This window comes from Amphibalanus amphitrite, unplaced genomic scaffold (genome assembly GCF_019059575.1).
Source record: "Amphibalanus amphitrite isolate SeventyFive unplaced genomic scaffold, NRLGWU_Aamphi_draft 001785F_arrow, whole genome shotgun sequence".
Lineage (NCBI taxonomy): Eukaryota > Metazoa > Arthropoda > Thecostraca > Balanomorpha > Balanidae > Amphibalanus > Amphibalanus amphitrite.
This window is the reverse complement of record NW_024883278.1, coordinates 12,033-34,032: the sequence shown is the minus strand read 5'-3', so window position 1 is coordinate 34,032 and position 22,000 is coordinate 12,033. Positions and strand designations below refer to the sequence as shown.

At 49.3% G+C, this 22,000-nt stretch overlaps 1 protein-coding gene across 2 annotated transcripts; it reads right to left on the bottom strand.

The window, feature by feature from the left end:
- Positions 1-855: 855 nt before the first annotated feature.
- On the bottom strand, positions 856-17,172 carry LOC122375157 (beta-1,3-galactosyltransferase 5-like). 2 transcript variants are annotated; one of them, XM_043354384.1, is made up of 4 exons: positions 16,986-17,172; positions 7,580-7,716; positions 7,175-7,370; positions 856-2,038 (listed from the first exon to the last, which is right to left on the bottom strand). In XM_043354384.1, exons 1-4 carry the CDS (start codon positions 17,128-17,130, stop codon positions 1,011-1,013), a joined length of 1,506 nt encoding a protein of 501 aa, XP_043210319.1. In that variant the 5' UTR covers positions 17,131-17,172; the 3' UTR covers positions 856-1,010. The 2 variants fall into 2 exon arrangements, with proteins under 2 accessions (XP_043210319.1, XP_043210320.1); XM_043354385.1 differs by having other exon boundaries at positions 7,175-7,293; positions 16,986-17,160.
- Positions 17,173-22,000: the final 4,828 nt, after the last annotated feature.

The window sequence follows — 22,000 nt, the reverse complement described above, 5'->3', positions numbered from 1 at the left end:
TTGCGGTGCTGCCATCTATTGACAAGGCTGGAGAACTAAAGTCGTATGGCTATTTCCACGTCTGACACACCATGGTCGCCCCAAAAGGCGTTATACTGATTATAGATAGGTACTTAACGCATCCTACAGCCTATCATGCAGTATGCACAACGGCTTCTGAACAAAAGCGATTACATTGTTCTATAGCTCACAGCCGCTAGAGAGAGAGAGAAAAAAACAAGCACGGTGATGTGGGCACTAGGCGGTCTTCACCGATGGAAAACATCGCATGTACTGGAAAAATTGTACTCCCATCGTAATGAAAAAAATCGAAGTCGAAATCGTTCGATTTAAACCTGTTCGGTAAATAATCAATGCAAAATATGCCAAAGACAAGCGTGAGGTTCATGGCATTTGGCAATCTATACCTAACCCCAAAGCTCTGTAAGATCACATCATATCGCAGGCAACTAGGCGAGAAAAGAAAGAACTCAACAAAAATCGACTCAACAACCACAACAGCAAATATCCAATGGAAATTATCACAACACACTTAATACTGTCGAAACAGAATACTGTTACAAAGTATTTCAGTCAACACATCAATTTCTTTTCAAGATCACGAAGCCAGCTTTTTATCACGTTTAAACACAGCCCCTTCCGTTGAATCATCCGATCACACTTGACATGTTCAAACAAGAAATCTAGGCCGGTCACCAGTTGGAAAGACTAATTTTGCTATTCAAGTGACCCTAGCCAAGAGGCAAACACAGACAGGCATAAATTTCATACCACGCCTGTGTAACATTTAACAACGTAGCTTTGACTGGAAACAGTCCAATCGCACACTACATTCATGCGCCAAAAAAAAAAAAGCACACGAAACGACACCTGTTACCGATAGTATCACAAGTTGTTAAACAGCCAGAAAACAGCACTGGAAAGATCTATAAACCACCATAACCATCAGCGGCACCTGTATCAGGGGCCAGAGCCGCCCCCGCAGCGGCAGACGCTGGCGCACCGCGCCGTCACCCTCCGGCCGCCGGCCGGGTCCGGCTGCTCCTACACAGCGTCTCCGTGTCGAGCCGCTCAGTGGCGTACAGGATGGCCCGCAGCCGGTCGGCGTGGTGCTCGTAGCTGACTCGGTGGGTGAGGGCGCAGCCGGCCACCTCGCACACTGTCGTCGCTCTCCGGCGGCCCCCCATACCGCTGGTGTACAGACAATGCCGCTCCCAGGGGCGGCGCTCCACCCCAGCCGCCTCGGCCGCCACGCCCGTCACAAACACATCTTCCAGGTGGTGGTAGCGGGCGGCGAGCGCGGCGCGCAGCAGCGGGCCCGCCGCCGCCGCCGCCACCAGGTATCCGTTGCCGAGCACCAGGGGAGGGTAGGAGTCGGCCGGCCACTCGCGCACGCTGCTCCCGTACCCCTGCCATGCCAGGCTGGGCCGGTTGGGCTGCAGCGAGGCCGCCGGCCGGCCGTACACGGCGGGCCCGTCCGGTAGCGCAGCAACTTCCGCCGCCAGCAGCGGCACGTCCACCAGCACATCATCGTCCGTCTTCACCAGGAAGCGCGCGCCGGAGCACACCCGCCTGAATGCGTCCAGCAGGGCGACCGTCTTCAAGGCCAGATGGTAGTAATGCTCGGGCACGGCGCTCTGAATAATGTCACCGTGCCTCGCCGCCTCTGCGTCCACTGCCGCCTGCACAGCGCGCCGCCGCTCCCAGTCCGACACGCCGCCACCGGTCGCTGCACTCTCCGCCGACCAGTCCTCTTCGTCGGCGAACTGGTTGTAGGCGTGTGTCACCGGTTCATCCGCTCCCAGTAGGAAGACGAGGCGCAGGCCGGCGGCGGCGGCGGCGGCCCCGTACAGCCGCCGGAACAGAGCCCTGCGCTCGGCCGCCGCCGGCTGGGAGGTCACAGAGACGAGGGCCAGCGGCGGTCCCTCGGCGCACAGGTCCGCCGGCAGGTGCAGGAAGGTGCCCGGGTAAATGTCGGCCGTGACTGGCACCAGCGGGTCCATCGTCCGCGGCGGCTCCACCGTGACGTTCCGCGGCTCTGAAGGAGAATGGGCATATGGAAGGCGTCAAAGACGCGCCTTTTACTGTACAGCACAACGAGGCGTTTACGGCGTGTCCGTGTCTGTATATACTCGTATAATGGCGTAACTGTCAACGCCATTGCCATGGTCCTTAGGAAGCTGTACGGCAGTATGGAGTGAAATTCTCCTCCAGTCCAGGCACCAGGGGCGTAATCACTCCTCAAAAAATGGGCTGGAAATAACTCCCTCCGGGGCGACATCAAATGCCAAGGGAAGGGCGGCACTTGTGTTTCGGGAGCCAGAGGTGAGTACTTGAGCGCATTTACTGTGTCGCTGTTGTGTGTCAAATTCTTACGCTTTGTGAAATACGAACAATAATCAGCAGTCAACTGACTACACGTTATAAGGGGCAGACGCAGAGAACACGCCACAGCTCTGGTGTTCGAGATACTGGTACTTTATGCGGTAGATATGCATGCGTAAGATGGGTGGTCAGCCCGCTGCTGGCAGTTTGACTTTGCTACTACGCACCGGATTGATAAATTATAGGCACACTCTTCAATAGTTCACTTCATTCAGGTGAGTTCAATTGCAATGGGATCTGACCATGGGCGTCGAAAGCGGGGGAGGGGCCTCAGCGGTCTCTAAGGGCCCTTACCGGCCTCAGGGCCCTTACCGGCCAGAGCGTCCTAACCAGCCTGAGGGGCCTTACCGGTCCATTAGGGGCCAGCTCTAGGGGCCCCAGGCCACACCCGTCTGTGACGGTCCCACACCAATTTCTTTGAGGGCCCCGTAATGGCGACTGATAGCCCTCACCGGCGCCTCTGAGGGCCTAAACAGGTCCCGAAGGTCCCCCACACGGGCACGAGGGGCCCTGTGGCGCCAATTGGCCGTTGAGGGTTTGCTGACCATATTTCTGTGATATTTCGACTCAGAAGTACCCCACAGGGCTCGTAAGGACATCCCATGGGCCCCTGAGTAGCCACACTAAGTTCTCCATAAAGGCCACCTTCTGAGTGTCCCTTACTGGCTTCTGAGGGCCCTTACCGGCCTATTACGGGCCACCTCTAGTGGCCTCGAACCCGCCTGTGATAGCCCCACACAAATTTCTGAGTGCCCATAACGGCGACTCTGAGGGCCCTCACCGGCGCCTATGAGGTCCCAAACCGGCGTCCCCCCCCCCCTATGAGGTCCCCCCCAACTCTGACGGCCTACACCAGTGTCTCTAAAGGCCCTGTATCGGCGGTCCTGAGGGCCCCACACCAGTGGCTCTGACGGCCTCACACTGGTGACTCGGAGGGTACCAGCAGCATCTGAGAAAACCATGCCGGTGTTTAAGGACCCCACAGGGCTCCTCAAGGCACCACCGACTTCTGAAATCCCCTTGTCGGCTTATGAAGGGTCCACAACAGCAGCTCGCGCCTCTGATGACCCTGTGTCTCTGAGCGACTCTACATTGGCGCCTGTGAAGGGCTTCACCGGCGACTGTGCAGGTCCTACACCGGCGCTTCTGAGTGCCCCCACACTGCCACCTCTGAGGGCCCCATACCAGTGCTTCTGAGGGTCCCACGCTGGCACTCCTGAGGGCCCCACACCGTGCCTCTTTAGGACCTTTATCAGCGGCTCTGAGGACCCAATATCGGCGCCTCTGAGGGCCCCACACCAGCGCATCTGACGGCCACCCACCGGTGACTTTTGAGTGCCCTACATCGGCGACTCTGAGGGCCCCACCGGCGTCTGAAAGTATTGTGCCGGTCTCTAAGGACCCCGCAGAGCTTCTGAAGGTATCGCCGGCCTATGGGAGCCCTTTGCTGGCCTGAGGGCCCCTTGCTGGTCTCTGAGAGCCCCCTGCCGGCTTGTAAGGGGTTCAGACCAGCAGCTCTAGCCTCTATGGGCCCCACATTCGTCTGTGACGGCCCCACACCAGTGTCTCTGAGGGCCCACAACGGCGCCTGTGAGGAACCTCACTGGCGTCTCTCACGGCCTCACACTAGCACTTCTGAGGGTCCACACCGGCACCTCTTTGGCCTCAGTCAGTAATAATACCTCTGAGGACCCAACAATAATGCTTCCGAACCAGTCCTACCGAAGGCACCACTTAACCCTCGCCCGTATAGGGGGGGGGGGGGTGTCGAACGGACCCCCCCCCCATGGTTTTTCGCGAATAAATCGCGTAAAAAGCGGCCGATCGCGACGAAACTGTAAGTGCCCTCGCGTTTATCAATTTTACACCTACCCTTAAAATTTCATGACCCTGGTCCCTGACCCTAATGACCTTTGACCTGTGACCTACTTTTCGAGACCATGTTTGGCCGGAATCGCGATTCGGCTGATGTCGGCTCGCATTAGCCGCGCGTTTGCAGTCTTTTCGTGGTTTCAAGTTTTCAAACATGGAATATGATGTTGCTCCCATGCATTAGGGTGGGTGTCAAGGTCACCGGAAGGTCAGGTCAGGTCACTGACCTTTGATGACCTCGGTTCACTTTTTCGAGTTTTACATGTTTCTAGGCTAGTTTTTTTAGCTGAATTCGAGTTTAGCAACCATTGGAACATTTACCAAGTAGTTTTGGTGCCTTCGTAACATGTTACGAAGCTGTCAGAGGCGGTTGCCACCTACTACGAATACCCGGCAAAACCCTTACTGGTGGACCTGACCTGACCTGACTCGACCTGGCCTAAATGCATTAAGACATCATCTATTATCATAACTAACATGATATTCGTAATCAGCACCCTAAAAACCCCATAGTAACCACGTTTTACGACGTTCTAACTGGTCCCGATTTTCCCGACTTTTGGGTCATTGACCTGACCTGGAAGGTCAACCGATGATCTAGGACCTTAAAATTGGGTATCATCGGCTTCCACTCGTCACGAGCAACACGCTCGTTTTTTCCGCGAAGCTCTAGGTCGATCAGGGGCGAAACGGCAAGGCCCCCCCCCCCCCCCTATACGTTCGTGGCTGGAAAAACACCAATACGGGCGAGGGTTAAGTCCTTTATCACCTCGCTAAGCTTCAATCCCATACCGGCCTTCGGAAGGCACCACGCCAGTACACTCACTGCCCCACACGGGCAACTGTAAAGGCTTCACACTGACCTCTCTTGAGTTTCACACCGGTGCCTTCCTCTGAGGGTCCCATACCGGCTCATTGCCCACGGCCCGGCCACTCACCGGTGATGCTGAGAGTCCTCACCGGTGACTCTGAGGGTCCTACACTGAAGACTCTGGAAGCCCCCACCAGCTTCTAAGAGCACCACGCGACGCCGGCCTCTGAGCGTATCACGCCAAAACCTCAACGGATCACACACCCGCCTGTGAGAGCACCACGCCGACGCCTCTGAGAACCTCAAAGGGCTTGACCAGTGCATCTCTGAGGGCGTAACACTGGCATTAAGGCACCACGCTGGTCTTTGGGTGCCCAACGCACAGGCCTTCTGAAAGCAGTACGCAACTTTTAAGCAGCCACGCTTAACTCTCAGAGCCCCACACCGGCCTCTGATGGCCCCTAAGCTTTCGAGCCTGCCTAAAGAGGACCCATTCCAGGCGTGAGCCTGCAGGACGGGATCCAGCCAAAGACCTCACCCACTCAAGGGCCCCACAGTAGACCGAGGACTCTTTCAAGTGCTCAGCTTTACTCTTGAGTCTTGCTGCGCGCTCAGGGCACTACTCGTTGGCTCGGAATGTTTACATCAAGCAATCACACAGGGCCTTTTCGCGACTTCGATGGTTGTTTGCGATCAGAGCGTCTCACCTGACGCTCTCATGGGCTGAATTCGCATAGGCGAATCCCTTAGACTTATCGAGCCCAAAATGTAACACTTTGTGTTGGGCAGCATACAGAGCCCGGCAAAACGTGCGCTGTGCGCACGTCCCTCATTTGCGCACGTTAAGAGTAGCAAGTGCAACCAAACTGTGATACCTAGGCATGGAATTATGAATCCCCCGGTCCGCACGATGTTCACCTATCGGAGACGTTTCAGCACAATTCGCCAAGTCAATGCGTAGTTATTATATGTAAACAGCAGCAATTTAAGCACCCCTGACTGAGCTATCGCAAATATTCGCCAGGGTTAGGGGCGAAAAACGCCCCCCCCCCCGGGCCAGCGAGGGCTAGCATTCCGGGGAGAGGTGGCACAGCGCCTGACGAGAGCAGCACAGACGTCGATGGAGCGTTATAGGGAGGGGCGAATCATTAAACCTTTTGACGCATTCTGGGAAGGGGAGGCGCGTAAGGGCAGAAAGGCATCTGGGGAGGGGCGGCACGTATCGGCGGCAAGGTGCCTTGGGAGGGTGGCGCCGACTGCGATAGAGCATTGTGGGGAGTGGCGGCTTGTTGAGGGCGGCGGGGTGTTGTGGCGAGGGGCGGCACATAGTGGGCGCCAAGATACTCTGGAGAGGGCGGCAAGGCGTTTATGGAGGGCGGCACAGACGGTGGTAAAGCGTTGTGGGGAGGGGCGGCACATTGGGGGCGGCGGGGTTTGTGGTGAGGGGCGCCACATAGAGGGCGCCAAGGCACTTCGGGGGGGGGGCGCACATATGGCGATTGAGCATAGGGCGGCTTATTGAGGGCGGCGGGAAGTTGTGGCGAGGGCAGCACATAGAGAGCGCCGAGGTACTCTGGGGAGGGCGGCACAGACGGCGATAGAGCTATATGCGGAGGGGCGGCACATTGAGTGCGGCGGGGTTCTGTGAGGGGCGGCACATGAGAGCTCCGAGGAACTTGAGGGGAAGTCGGTGCGGAGGGGCGGAAGGACATCTGGGAGGGGCGGCATGTAGAGGGCACCTAGTTATTTTAGTGAGGAGCGGCACGTTGAGGTCAGGCGTATAGTGGACCGAGCAGTGCCGTTTCTTTTTTCTTGGTTTTGAAGTCCGCGAGTCCCGCAATTGCAGTTTTCCTCTACGGGGGGCGGCATTTCAGCATCCCAAAAATGGGCTGGAATTTCCAGCGTTCCAGCGCGGTGGTTACGCCCATGCCAGGCACCTGCATAAATTGTGCAAATAAACCAACTGAGCATATAGAACGTATTTCTCTGCGCCAGACGTCGCACTACAGGGTCCCAACAAGAGAGTATCAGTTGAGTCTAAGTAGTTACATATGCCCACTGGCCACTGCACCTACTTGTCCGCGGTGTTCAACGACCGGCACTTACCGGAGCTGACATCCGGGGCGGCGGCGCAGACGCGGCAGCACCGGTGCTCGGGGTCGGCTTCCGACCAGCGGCCGTCGCTTCCCTCCGCCCCGCTCCCTCCAGCGGCCTCAGCACGGTGACTGCCAGCCGGGCCACACCCGTACATCGGGCAGTCATGGATCGTGCACGACAGCGACGCCTCCGGCTCTACCGATGCCTGCGGTTGGTGACACATTGGTGGCTTTAAGTATCGGTATCTACTCACGCAATGTTTCTTGAATAATGCACACAATATAAATGCCTGCCAATAGGAAACACATCTCTAAGTAGGAAATCACACAATCAAAATGATGATCAAGAGTCACGCGTCATGGGAGAGGTGAGGCAATGAGAGGCATCAAACTCAAGAAAACAGTGCATACTCACGTTGTCCAAGGCACACTCGCAAACAGCGCACAGGCGAGGCGCCCCGCCAGCCGACCGATCCGACGCCCATGCCGTGGCGTCTCCGAGCAGCAAGCGCCGACCGTTGAGAGGGCATGTCACAGTGGTCTGCACCGCAGCTGGAAAACCACGTGGCATGTCAGGACACCCCCACTAGTGCTGGCTGGAACATCAGAGGCTTGTGCTATGCTATGCTTGGGAACACTAAAACAAAGCTTATAAGTGAATGAGGATTTTACTCCACAAGCAATCGTTCGGGTCGGAGCTTTCGAATTGTAATTACAAAACAAAGCCCGAACCCGATTACGACTCGCTGACGAAGCTTTGTAAATACAATTCTAAAGCTGGCCGACCCGTAAAGTCCTCATTCACTTATTACATTAACAAACTCCACATCGGCTACGTTTCCATGGCACAAGCTAAGCCGATTTTGAAAATTGGATTTCCTCCATCATAGCATTTAGGCATAATTTAACAATGTAAATATAGGATTAGGTGCAAGCTAAACTCATATATATGCTCATTTTTTGCATAAGGTAAATAGTTTCCGAGAAAAACGCGCGTGAAATTTCGCTAACTCGTTTTAGACGTGTCATGGAAACGTAGTGATCATGTCCTTAACCCGCGCCCCAGTGGCGGTCTCAGCCAACTTCGCCCAAGTGTGGGGGGGGGGGGGCATATGTTACCACCCACCTCTAACTCAAAAACTAAGAGGGCTAGAAAGACGCGGTAAAAAGCAGTCGATAGCTCTCAATGCGTACGTTTGAAAATATTCGGTCATTTTTCATCTTAGAGCAATATTGGGGTCACTGGAGGTCATCAAAGGTCAAAATTTGCCAAATGTCATTATATTTCTGAAAAACATGCACTTATCTCAGGAACTATGATAGCTAGAAAAACGCACGGAAAAACAATCGATAGCTTTTGAACTCTTCTTTTGATAAGGTCATTATCAAAATTGACCTTAGGTCAACGGTTTAGCCTTCAGAGGGCGAACACTAAAAAAATAGTTGTTTTTACGAAATATGTTTTTTGACAATAACTTTTGACTAAAAAAAGCCACAACATTTCTATTGCCAGAATCGTGTTCCTCTCGCTGAGACGCGTCGAATGAACTATAGTTTGACCTTGAAAGGTCAACTAAAAAATTTGACCTCAGGTCAAGGTCATGACCTGACCGGAAAAGGTCATGTTGCATATCATTCGATGCGTCTCAACAAGACAAACACAATGAGACCATCCCCAGCGTCCTATCTCTTTCCAATCGAGAGTTATTGGCAAAAATCTGTTTGTAGCCTCAAATGACCTCGGATGACCTTTCTACCAGGGTTGTGCTCGACTCAAAAAAATTTGCCGACTCGACTCATCATTCAACTTCATAAAGCCCCGACTCAACTCTGACTCATACAAGGAGTTGCTTTTTTCCCTTGACTCGACTCATGACTCAAGCGGCTCAATGAAAATATGAGTCGACTCAAATTTGACTCAATGTTTTTGTTGAGCCAAGTGAGTTGACTCCTCAAATTAATGTCAAAAGTTATTACTGACTCAACTCTGACTCAACTCAACACCTTAATATTTTTGTCCGACTCAACTCTGACTCAACTCAACAGCTCAACATTGTATCCGACTCGACTCAAATCTGACTCATTTGAGTCAGAGTTGAGTCAAATTTCTGACTCGACTCATGAGTCAAGCACAACCCTGCTTTCTACACCTTTTTAGGCGCAATTTCAAAAAGTTAAAGACCAAATTCAAAAAGCTTGCGTCCGAAATGCACGTGAACGTTTTGATTTTGGTCTTTAACTTTTCGAAATTGCTCCTAAAAAGGTGTAGATGCTATCAGCAAAAAAAAAAGACACTTTGGTCGTCACGGGTGGTCCAAATCATTGTGATTCTGAAATATTTGGACGGGTCCTATGCGTACACATGGATCTAGAGGCATTTTCATTTTCTCCATTGACTTATAATGGTAAGGTCACGCCGCTGACCTGACCTTAGGTCACGGATATAAAAAGTCCGAGATATACAAATTATAGGCACCCATAACATCATGTAATCCACCAAGTTTAAAATCTTTCTGACAGTTAACTTGTTAACAGTTAACAGTTAACTTGACCTGTTGACCTGACCTGACATGACCTGGGGTCAAAAATTTCACACAATGTCCAAAATTGATGTACAAAAAGCTACCCCAAGCGGCGTGGCGCTACGCGCCGCGGTTTTTTATCCACACGCAAAAAAAGCGACAGGGTGGTAACATATGCCCCCCCATTGGGGCGAAGGTTGAGATAAAACAATGCTAACTATAGAGGGCTCCTAATGCGCCGTCGCCCATAACTCGGGCGACTATATGTTGATTATGAATGGACTGCCTCTCCGAGAAAGACTGTGTCGGGACTCTGCCGCTGCGAGCACCCGAGGCTACAGCTCACGTGCCATAGGCGGCGGAACAATTTGAGACAAGGGGGGGCAACCAACTTTCCACTTCTGATACCAATCAGCACTTTGTTGTAAATTACCCCCTCCCGCCCTTGCTACAGACTAGAGGTGTCGATCGGATACCGAATTTTTGGTATACCGATACCTAACCGATATTATGTGCAGTGTTTATATTTGACCAGGGTCATTGAACAACGGCAGGGACATTTAATATCGACAAAGTGCATTCCGTTTTGTCATATTGCATTTTACGTCGGCAGCTTGCAGCCAAGCTAGCCCGCGACCCGTTGGGGGGAGGCCCAAAGGGCCTCGGCCCCCTCCCTCTGTGGTATTTCGCAGATAACTAAAAATGGCAGCGAATTTCGACTTGAAACTTTCAGTACCTCTCTGCACATCAATTTTACACCAGTATAACGCCTTTTGGGGCGACACGGAGCGAGCGAGAGGGTGGGCTTTGCACGTGCGAAAATGCGAGGGGGTACCTCCAACTGACTTGTGCACGGCACCTTACTAACGGGTCTCTAGCGATGTGCCAAATTTGAGCAAAATCGGCCCAGCCGTTCTCGAGATCTGGAAGCGGCACCCTGCACGTGCGCACGTGCAAAATGGGTTCCAACTGACTTGTGCACGGCACCCTACTAACTGGTCCCTAACCGTGTACCAAATTTGAGCGCCATCGGTCCAGCCGTTCTCGAGATCCGGAAACGACCCCTGCACGTGCGCACGTGCAGCAGCACCCCAACTCTGGCACATGGATATGCAGTGCCTAGTGAGTGCCTACCTACATACCAACTTTCAGCGCAATCGGCCCAGTAGTTACCGAGATATTACAACAATTACAAAACTGACACCTCTTCGTTTTGCACGTGGCACGTGCATAAGGGGTCACCCACATGCATCGGGACTAGTCCAATACTTGGTAGAAGGAATGAAGCTACCCTACAAAAAATACCGCGTGTAAATCGGTCAAGTGGTTGCTGAGATATAAGCCTCGCAAAAGCGTCCGCACGGCCGGCCGGCCGCTCATGCTCAGAAATTTCCGTTTTATTTATTTATTTATTTATTTACTTCGTAGTGGCCGTCCCCTATCTATGACCGAAGTCAAAGAGGCTATTCTTGGCACTGAGTCAATAAAAGATGGTGATGAAGTGGGTAAAAGAACATCATGCTATGACATAAAAAATGCTTAAAAATCACGATAAAAGCGCACAACACAATGCACATACATATACATACATATCACACTTCGTCCGCACCAGACGTCAGTCGACGTTTCAGCTGGTTTCTAAACTCGGTGACGGTCAGATCAGTAAAGGCGGCGGGGAGAGCATTGTACAGCTCTGCGGCACGGTCCGTTAATCTAAGGAAAGACTCCGCTCGCTTCGCTCACTCCGTAACAACTCCTGAAAAAAATAGGTCCCAGGTCATCTCAGGTCACGAGCTATAGAGGTCAAACTGAGGTCATGTTCGGCGATTTTTCGTCGAAAAAGTTGTTCACGGAGAAAAATCGCAGAAAATCAGAGTTTCAACTTAAAGGTAGTGTGCCAGCTTTCCTGGACCGTATGGAGTTAATGGTCCAGATAAGGAGAACCGGATTTTTAGAACTTATCCATGCATTCAAAACTCATGGAAACGTCTTAAATTCTTCAAATTTTGAGTACCCCAGTGCAAAATTCGCCCCGACGGGTTGTCGGTCGTACCCCAACCACATTTCACACCACTATGAAATAAATTAAAAAAAATAAATGCACACACTGAAATCGCTATTACCGATAGGCTCATCCAATCAAGTTTCGATAAACCCGTTCATCATCATCTCCTGCGGTTTCGAACACGCCTGTTAGGTGGTGCGGTAGACCGCGCCCAAAGCCAGGGCCCCGGTGACGTGAGGTAGCCGAGTCGGGGCAGCGTGCGCTGACCCAAGCCGGGGCCGCGCGTCCTCCCGGTGTCATGTGATAGCCCGGGGCTGCCCGGGGATGCGGTAGACCGCGCCCAAAGCCGCGGCCCCGGCTTGGGTCAGTGCACGCTGCCCCGACTCGGCTACCTCACGTTACCTTGGCCCTGGCTTTGGGCGCGGTCTACCGCAGGTGGCTTCTGCTCACTTGGTGCGGTGGTGGTGCGTCGGGCCGCGCGCTCTGACTTCGGCCAAGAAAAATGCGTCAGCTGATCATTGTCATTTCTGCCACTTTCATGTGGTGAGATGGGGTCATAACTTTAGAGAAGGCTGTTTCATATCAATTATTTTACATAAAGTAATATTTCAAACCATAAATTAATGTTCGACAGCCAAATTAAAGAAACAATACCAATACAGGCTTACAGTTTAAATTCGACATTGTGTTGTCTACGATTAGACAGCTGATAACCCATTCCCGTACTTCGTAACTCTATAATGACCTTTGCTTATTGTCACATGTGCGCCGCATTCGCGATTGTTGCCGACGCCTGTTTGCAGTTCAGCCCACTACAGTTGTTACACATATCGAAAAACCGATAAACTTTGATGCGAAAAAAGCACTATTTTAGGCCCATTTTTGATTTTTTTGCGATATTAGGTAAAAACAGAAGCTTCTTATCCTAGGAAAAATAAAATGGAAAATCATTGGAAGGTGGCACACTACCTTTAACGACTCAACAATCGAACTGTAGGTATTAAAAAGCATGGAAAATAAAATGGTTATCTCGAAATTTCCAAAATATAAAAATCCATAGCTTTATGGGTTTTCTAACTTATAATTAGATTTATTGAGTTATTTTTCAAATTTAGGGATCTTTAAACGGAACATATGTCAGAGAACCCCTTACGGGCCCCACACATGCCAAAAATTAACAAAATATCTCTAAAACTGCCAGAGATGACTGGCAGTTTTCATTCCATTTGAATGACTGAAAAAGTAGGTAATTACAATTTTGATTGTAAAATGACGAGATTAACCCGCGCCCTGCTGGGGGGGGGTGTTTGAACACCCCCCTTGTGGTTTTTCGCGAATATTTCAAAAACGGCGGCGCGGAGCGCCGCCGTTTTTGGTACACCTTATCATACATCAATTCTACACATGTTGTCAAAATTTCAGACCAAGGTCGTTCAAGGTCAGGTCACCAGGTCACTTGAAGTGACCTCACCTCATAAAAAGTTTCAATGTCTGTCATAGCTACACCGAGTGACCGATCGCTTTGAAACTTTCAGCGATTGCTAAGAGCAATAGCATGTACAAAATGTTTATCTCAGAATTTTGATATCGATGACCTAAGGTCAGGTTAATTTTGCGACCTCCCCATTATAAAACAATGGGAGAAAATTGAAATGCGCCTCTTTTGGACGAAAGACATTATAAACACTTCCAAACACTGCATTATAAGTGGTTTAGACACACTGAACATGAAAATGGTGTCCGTGACCCCTGTTTATGCCCTGAGGTCATCTTGGGTCACGAATGGTATCTAACAGTGTTTCGCAAATAGCTTTTGATAGAGGCATGCTAGAGCGATGAAAACGCCATAGATGTGTTCAGCTCGACGATACGGATCGACTGATATGCAACATGACCCTTTCCGGTCAGGTCATGACCTTGACCTGAGGTCAAATTTTCAAGTTGACCTTTCAAGGTCAAATTATAGTTCATTCGATGCGTCTTGACGAGAGGAACACGATGATGGTAAAAGTAAGCTCGTACAAGGCTTGGGTCAAAAGGTATTGCAGAAAAACTGTTTCCGAAAAAATCGGCTATTTTTGCAGTTTTTGCCCCCTGCAGGCAAAACGTTGACGTTAGGTCAACTCTGAGAGAACTTCTCAGAAAGGGCGTTAATAGGGCTATCGAATGCGCTTTTCCGCGGCGCTGTAGCTCTATTGGTTCCCGAGTTATGCGTTGGCTTCTTGGAAATTGTCGCCATTCGACCTGAAAATCGGCGAAATTTTGCCTTCAATGACCTCTGGTGACCTGACCTTTGACCTGACCAAAAAATTCACCGAAGTGATTTCGTCATTATTTTTGACGCTCTTTCGAACGCCGCTTTCCGCGTATCGCTACGTGGCCCAGGAGCCGAGTTAGAAGGGGGGTGTTCAAGCACCCCCCCAGCAGGGCGTGGAAATCCAGGACCCCCAGCTGGGCGCGGGTTAAATGTCTCGTGTCTAAGTCCATGTCTAACGTCTAAATACGTAAGGCCTTGTCGAAATTGAATGCCCCTTGCCGAAATGATGCCTGATATCGATGTGGTGTGCCCGATGTCAAAGTAGAGCCCAAATGACGAAACAAAATGCCCCTATTCGAAGCAAATGAGAGATCGCTAATATTGAATACAGTTCGCCGAAATGGAATGAAAAGATGCCTAATTGAGATGCAAAAAGGTGTATACCGCCAACGAAACTGCATCACCATTGCCATTGTAAAATGAAATTCGCCTTTTTCCAATGCCCGATGTCATGCAGTCGTATGCCGCGGTGGCGAAATTCATTGGCCAGTGTCGAAACCTCGCTCAATGTCGATATTAAAGGTAGTGTGCCACCTTTTAAAGATTTCCCATTTTATTTTTCCTAGGATAAGAAGCTTCTTTTTTTACTTAATATCGCAAAAAAATCAAAAATGGGCCTGGAATAGTGCCTTTTTCGCCTAAAAGTTTATCGGTTTTTCGATATGTATAACAACTGTAGTGGGTTGACCTGCAAACAGGCGTCGGCAACAATCGCGAATGCGGCGCACATGTGACAATAAGCAAAGGTCATTATAGAGTTACGACGTAAGTACGGGAATGAGTTATCAGCTGTCTAATCGTAGACAACACAATGTCGAGCCTTAACCCGCGCCCTGCTGGGGGGGGGGTGTTTGAACACCCCCCCTTGTGGTTTTTCGCGAATATCTCAAAAACGGCGGCGCGGAGCGCCGCCGTTTTTGGTACACCTTATCATACATCAATTCTACACATGTTGTGAAAATTTCAGACCAAGGTCATTCAAGGTCAGGTCACCAGGTCACTTGAAGTGACCTCACCTCATAAAAAGTTTCAATGTCTGTCATAGCTACACCGAGTGACCGATCGCTTTGAAACTTTCAGCGATTGCTAAGAGCAATAGCATGTACAAAATGTTTATCTCAGAATTTTGATATCGATGACCTAAGGTCAGGTCAATTTTGCGACCTCCCCATTATAAGTCAATGGGAGAAAATTGAAATGCGCCTCTTTTGGACGAAGGACATTATAAACACTCCCAAACACCGAATTACAAGTGGTTTAGACACACTGAACATGAAAATGGTGTCCGTGACCCTTGTTTGTGCCCTGAGGTCATCTTAGGTCACGAATGGTATCTAACAGTTTTTCGCAAATAACTTTTGATAGAGACATGCTAGAGCGATGAAAACGCCTTATATGTGTTCAGCTCGACGATACGGATCGACTGATATGCAACATGACCCTCTCCGGTCAGGTCATGACCTTGACCTGAGGTCAAATTTTCAAGTTGACCTTTCAAGGTCAAATTATAGTTCATTCGATGCGTCTTGACGAGAGGAACACGATACCGGTAAAAGTAAGCTCGTACAAGGCTTGGGTCAAAAGTTATTGCAGAAAAACTGTTTCCGAAAAAATCGGCTATTTTTGCAGTTTTTGCCCCCTGCAGGCAAAACCGTTGACGCTAGGTCAAATCTGAGAGAATTACTCAGAAAGGGCGTTAATAGGGCTATCGAATGCACTTTTCCGCGGCGCTGTAGCTCTATTGGTTCCCGAGTTATGCGTTAGCTTCTTGGAAATTTTCGACATTCGACCTGGAAATCGGCGAAATTTTGCCTTCAATGACCTCTGGTGACCTGACCTTTGACCTGACCAAAAAATTGACCGAAGTGATTTCGTCATTATTTTTTACGCTCTTTCGAACGCCGCCTTCCGCGTATCGCTACGTGGCCCAGGAGCCGAGTTACAAGGGGGGGTGTTCAAACACCCCCCCCCCAGCAGGGCGTGGAAATCCAGGACCCCCAGCGGGGCGCGGGTTAAACTGTAAGCCTGTATTGGTATTGTTTCTTTTATTTGGCTGTCGAACATTATTTATGGTTTGAAATATCATTTTATGTAAAATAATTGATATGAAAAAGCCGTCTCTTAAGTTATGACCCCATTTCACCATACGCAAGTGGCAGAAATGACAATGATCAGCTGACGCATTTTTCTTGGCCGAAGTCAGAGCGCGCGGCCCGACGCACCACCACCGCACCATTAAGTATGAGCAGAAGCCGCGCCCAAAGCCAGGGCCCCGGTAACGTGAGGTAGCCGAGTCGGGGCAGCGTGCGCTGACCCAAGCCGGGGCCGCAGCTTTGGGCGCGGTCTACCGTATCCCCGCGGGCAGCCCCGGGCTATCACATGACACCGGGAGGACGCGCGGCCCCGGCTTGGGTCAGCGCACGCTGCCCCGACTCGGCTACCTCACGTTACCGGGGCCCTGGCTTTGGGCGCGGTCTACCGCACCATCTAACAGGCGTGTTCGAAACCACAGGAGATGATGATGAACGGGTTTATCGAAACTTGATTGGATGAGCATATCGGTAATAGCGATTTCAGTGTGTGCGTTTATTGTTCATAGTGGTGTGAAATGTGGTTGGGGTACGACCGACAACCCGTCGGAGCGAATTTCGCACTGGGGTACTCAAAATTTGAAGACTTTAAGACGTTTCCATGAATTTTGAAGGTATGGATAAGTTCTAAAAATCCGGTTCTCCTTATCTGGGCCATTAACTCCATACGGTCCAGGAAAGCTGGCACACTGCCTTTAAATGCCCCATGTCACGCTGCTGCACTATGCCGAGTTTGAGGCGTGGGTTGTCAAAAACGCACTCCAGCTGACGTTCCTAATGCAGATCTGCCGAAACTAACTGACCAGATGCCGATTCGGATCCAAAAAAGGTGAATGTACATGCTGTATGTATAGTGTATCTGTTTCGATTTTGGCTTCCCTACTTACCTAGCTGATTGCGGAGTGACCAAAGGTGTGTGCCCAGTTCCCGTTCCATCACAGGTTGAAAAACGTATCTGGGCAGCACAGAATCCATTGCCAAAAAAGTTGTGCCAGCCAGAACTGCCACCAGTAGCAAGTGCCAAGCAGTCATATGCCTGACAGGGTGAGCACTTGCAGAAAAGATCACCGTTGGCCATCTGAATGGGAGAGAAGGCATGTATTGTGTCAGACAGGTGGTTGCCATGACATAAGTAACAGGAGAAAATAAAATGTCACCTTGAAGCGCAATTGTGACAGAAAACAAAAAGAGACAAAAATTATTGTTAACCCGCGCGGGGCTGGGGTCTCCAGCCGAACGCGCGGGGCTGGGGGTGGGTAAATTTTACCCCCCCCCCCCTGTTATCTCCCGAACTAATGGTCCGATTTGGAAAATTCAAACGCCAATCGAAAGATCTCATCACGAACAACTAAAAACATGTACTTAATTTAAATTTTGAGCCTTGAGGTCAAGGTCAAGGTCAGGTCAAGGGTACAAATTGCAAGTTTCTACAGTATCGGCCTTGCACCGTAGTTGCCGAAGAATGGACTGAGACTGATTGCCCAAAACGTGTTCTTAGGCTACCAAGACAATATTCGCTGCATACAATATCATTCAGAGGTCAAGGTCAAGGTCAGGTCAGGTCAGGTCAGGTCACGAAAAACAAAATATAGAAAAGGTCATGTGCGACACATGTTTTATGGGTCATTTTATTCATAGAATTCAATAGGCACACTCAATAGGTGATATGGACCACATCTGGATGAATTTCAGGTCGAGGTCAGGTCAAGGTCAGGTCAAGTGAGGTCAAATTTTGAAGTTGGTTGTTAACCCGCGCACCGACGGGGGGCGGATATCCGCCCCCCCCCTGAGGTTTTTCGCGAATAGCGGGAAAACCGCGGCGCGTAGCGCCGCGCAATTTGGTATGACTATAACCTCATCAATTTTACAGTAGTAGTAGTAGTAGTTTATTGACACAGTCTTAGGTACTAGATGGATAAAACCCAGAAGACAAGTGTCCATTAAAACAGATCATATACAAAACATATTAAAACCGTCAAACATTTCATACAGAGAACCAGCGTCAATTAAAAATATACCTAAACATCACGTTAAAATCCGTCGCGTCATACGTTCTCACATGCCAGCAAAACTCTCTGAGAGTATATGGCCAGATCATTTGGACTACTTTTCATTAAGCTTGCCAAACTATCAAAGCTCAGCATTGTAAAATTTCTCCTAAGTGGCTCAGTGATTGGGCAGTCTAAAAGCACATGCGCCTCTGTTTGCACACCGAGCCGACAGGAGCATAGCCTCTCTTCTGTTGGGATTCTAGCCCACCTCCCTGTTTCTATCCTAAGGCGGTGTGAGCATAGCCTTAGTCGTGTAAATGCTGTACGAGCCCGTTCTGAAACATTGTTAGTATATATCGGGTGAACCGTAAAATCAGTATTAAAATCGATGTATGTTTTTCTCCTGGAAGATTCAGACCCTGTTATTTTCATGTGTATGTTTTGAAGGCTCCGCTCGCGAATGGACCCTGGTGTGCAAGTTTGAACACATGGTACACATGGTGTGCAAGTTTGAACCTCCTACCTTTTAAGGTCAGGTCACCAGGTCACTTTGAATGACCCAACCTCAAGTCACTTTTTTGCAACTTTGTCACCGTGCCAGAGCTACAGTAGATGTCGGAGGCCTTTGAAAGTCGCAGGATATTATTAGGTCATTAGTAGCTACAATTTGTATATCTCGGAATTTTGATATCGGTGACCTAAGGTCAGGTCAATTTCGCGACCTCCCCATTATAAGTCAATGGGGGAAAAATCAACTCCCTGTTTTTACCACTAAAACGGGTCGGAATGGCCCCATATACCATACATGACTTCATATACGACCAACCTTCACTACCTTGAGGTCTGTTTTGCTGTTGGGAAGCTGTGAGGTCATGTGACGTCATCAAAGGTCACCAAAGGTTTTTGGCCAATAACTCCGTACAGGAACAAGATACAGACGCGTGGATGGTCTCATTGTGTTCAGCTCGTCAAGACGCATCGAATGATATACATGATGACCTCGAGGTCACGTGACCTGAGGTCAGCCTTTGACCTTGACCTTTCGAGGTCAACATATATGTCATTCGATGCGGATTGACGAGAGGATCACGATGATGCCCTTAGTTTGTTCCTATCTTGACTAATTCGAAAGTTATTCGAGAAAAACTCTCTCCATATCTAGCGCCGCCATTTTGACTTTTTCGACCCCTGTGACGTCATCTTTGACCTGACCTGAAAATTACCTTAGTAAAAATTGTAGATCTTGGCCGTGCGTATCCGATGCCGTTTACCGCTTGTCGCTATCTTGCTTCGTTCTCGAGATCTCAGGGGGGCGGTCATCCGCCCCCCCCCCCGTCGGTGCGAAGTTGGCGCAGACCCCCGTCGGTGCGCGGGTTAAGGCCTAAAAGGTGTCTATCTGATGCAGTTTTTCACGGCGAATCGAATGGTGCTATTTTTGTTTCCGTACGAGGTCTAGAACTTCCAAAAAAAAATCATTTTTTTCAAAAATTTTGTCATGAATTTGTCATGACTTTTTTCGAAATTTGTCATGACGTCATGAAATTTTTAATAACTCCCACATTTTTGAACCGATTCTTCTAAAAATTGGTATGTAGGTGCACATAGACCACATCTCTGACATATATTCCGGTTTTTTTTCGATACACTCAAAATTTTGGATTTTATAATTATTTTCCCAAAAAAGTCAGTTTTTTGAAAAAACTTTTGGCCAAATTCCAAAATTTTCAAAACACCGAGATAGCCATTTGATAGACAAAGTAGAATTACGTATAACCTTTTTTGTTACGTCTTGATTCCTTTAAAAATGAAGATGTTAGCGGCGTTTGAAATTTTGCCGTTTTTGAGGCGAAAATGGCGAACATGACGTCACTAAAACGTCAATTTCTCAAAAAATTTCCGACGGGTTTCGCTCAAATTTTCAGGGAATGTGTAAAATTGATGTACAAAAAGGTACTGAAAGTTTGGCGGCGCTGCGCGCCGCCGTTTTTGAGTTATTGCAAAAATTCGCGAGGGTGGGTAAAATTTACCCCCCCCCCCAGCCCCGCGCGGGTTAAGTCTGATATATGACAGATAGATAGTTAGCTACGGATTGCTTCTAACGTATCAAAATTCAGAATAACAGTAAGTGTAGGCGGTGTAGGCATATTCACAGTTTTAGATAGGTTGGTATTGTCCAATTTTTGAAGCCTGTCTAATCGTTTAAAAGGCGCTCTTATGAAAGGGAAACCTCCATACCTTTAAAACTGGCGAGCTGGAAATGATACCTTAACCCTCGCCCGCACATGAGGGGAGGGGGTGGTTGCCATCCCCAGGTAGTCTTTCTGCCCTGCACTCAACATTTTTAGAGCTAGAAGGCTGATTTTTTCGTATAACTGCTCCTCTATCCTTTCTTGATGTCCACTGAAAATTTCAAGTTTCTCTGTTTTTTGGTGTTTTCTGTGTGTTTTTTTTTTAGGCGAAAATGGCGAACATGACGTCACTAAAACGTCATTTTCTCAAAAATTTCCGACGGATTTCGCTCAAATTTTCAGGGAACGTGTCAAATTGATGTATTATAAGGTACTGAAAGTTTGGCGTTGCTGGCGTAACGCGTTTAGAAGCTATTGGCGAAAAACGGGAGGGGGCAGATTCTGTCCTCCCCAGCGGGGCGCGGTTTAAGTTTCGTCGCGATCGCCGCTTTTACGCGAGTTATTTGCGAAAAACCTTAGGGGGATTGCATCACCCCCCCCATGCCGGCGGGGGTTAACCCTCGCTCTGGCAGGGCATTTTTCATAACACGGCGTGGCAGGGAGGGGAGGGGGTTGATGCGACCCCTCCCCCCTTATGTTCGCGGCTGGAAGAACACCAATACGGGAGAGGGTAATGCCGTGGCCCTCTTGAATCAAAAGTTATGGCCGAAAAAAAACATTTCTTTTCGTAAAAAGCGGCTAATTTTAAAGTTTTTGCCCTCTGAAGGCTAAAACATTGACCTCGGGTCAAATCTGTGAATAATACTAAAAAATAACTATAACCCGCGAGTTACTGGGGGGGCGTTAAACGCCCCCACTTTTTTCGCCGGGCCATAGCATAAAAACGGCGCGCCGCAGGCGCGCCAAATTTTAGGTACCTGTAGGGAATTGATTGAAGTTTATTGTGACAAAGTTTCAAAAAAATCGGTCGAAAAAGTTTTGAGATATCGAGGTTTTAGTGATGTCATGATTTTTGAATTTTCGACCAAAAACGGCGTATGTTCAAAAAATCATATAAAATCACAGAATAGACATACAGACATGCCGTAAACGCCATTAGACTGCCAATACCATGAACAATCAAATGGCTATCTTCGATTATTGATTATCGTTCCGCATTTTCCAAAATCTTGAACTGAATCTTGACAATTTCTCGTGACTACTTCACGACTATGAAACATGCATTTCTTAAATTAAATTTTTTTAGCCAAACACGTACACATATGATAAAATGAATGTCACCATCGTGTTCTACGCCCCAAATTACCCATAAAACATGTGTCACGGGCTGCGAAAATCAGTTTTGATTTTCGGGGATATGTGCCTACCCGGTTGACCTGACCTTGACCCTGACCTATGCTTGACTGACCCCTACATGGAGCTGACACTCTTGTAGGCCTTATACGATGGATTGTGCACCATTTTGACAGAGTTTATGACGAGAGGCGCCCATTGCGAAGTCCTGAAGTCCATGCTACTGAAAGGCCGATTTCAGGTGTTTGACCTGACCTTGACCCGACCTGTGACCTCAAAACTCACCTTTAAAGTACTCATCTGAAGCGTCTCGTCGCGCTCTTTCGTTTGCCGCCTCGTGCGTTTCGCTGCGCCTATTGGTTCTTGAGTTATCGGCTGGGGGCGTTTAACGCCCCCCCCCCCAGCAAACGGTGGGTGGCGAAATACCCC

Bases quoted from the DNA above. Each gene is read 5' to 3' on its own strand.
- LOC122375157 (XM_043354384.1), bottom strand. From the start codon at position 17,130: ATGACTGCTTGGCACTTGCTACTGGTGGCAGTTCTGGCTGGCACAACT. The intron at 7,717-16,985 runs GTAAGTAGGGAA...GTGGTTTTCCAG, and splicing joins GTCACTCCGCAATCAGCTAG to CTGCGGTGCAGACCACTGTG. The intron at 7,371-7,579 runs GTGAGTATGCAC...CACCAACCGCAG, and splicing joins GCGAGTGTGCCTTGGACAAC to GCATCGGTAGAGCCGGAGGC.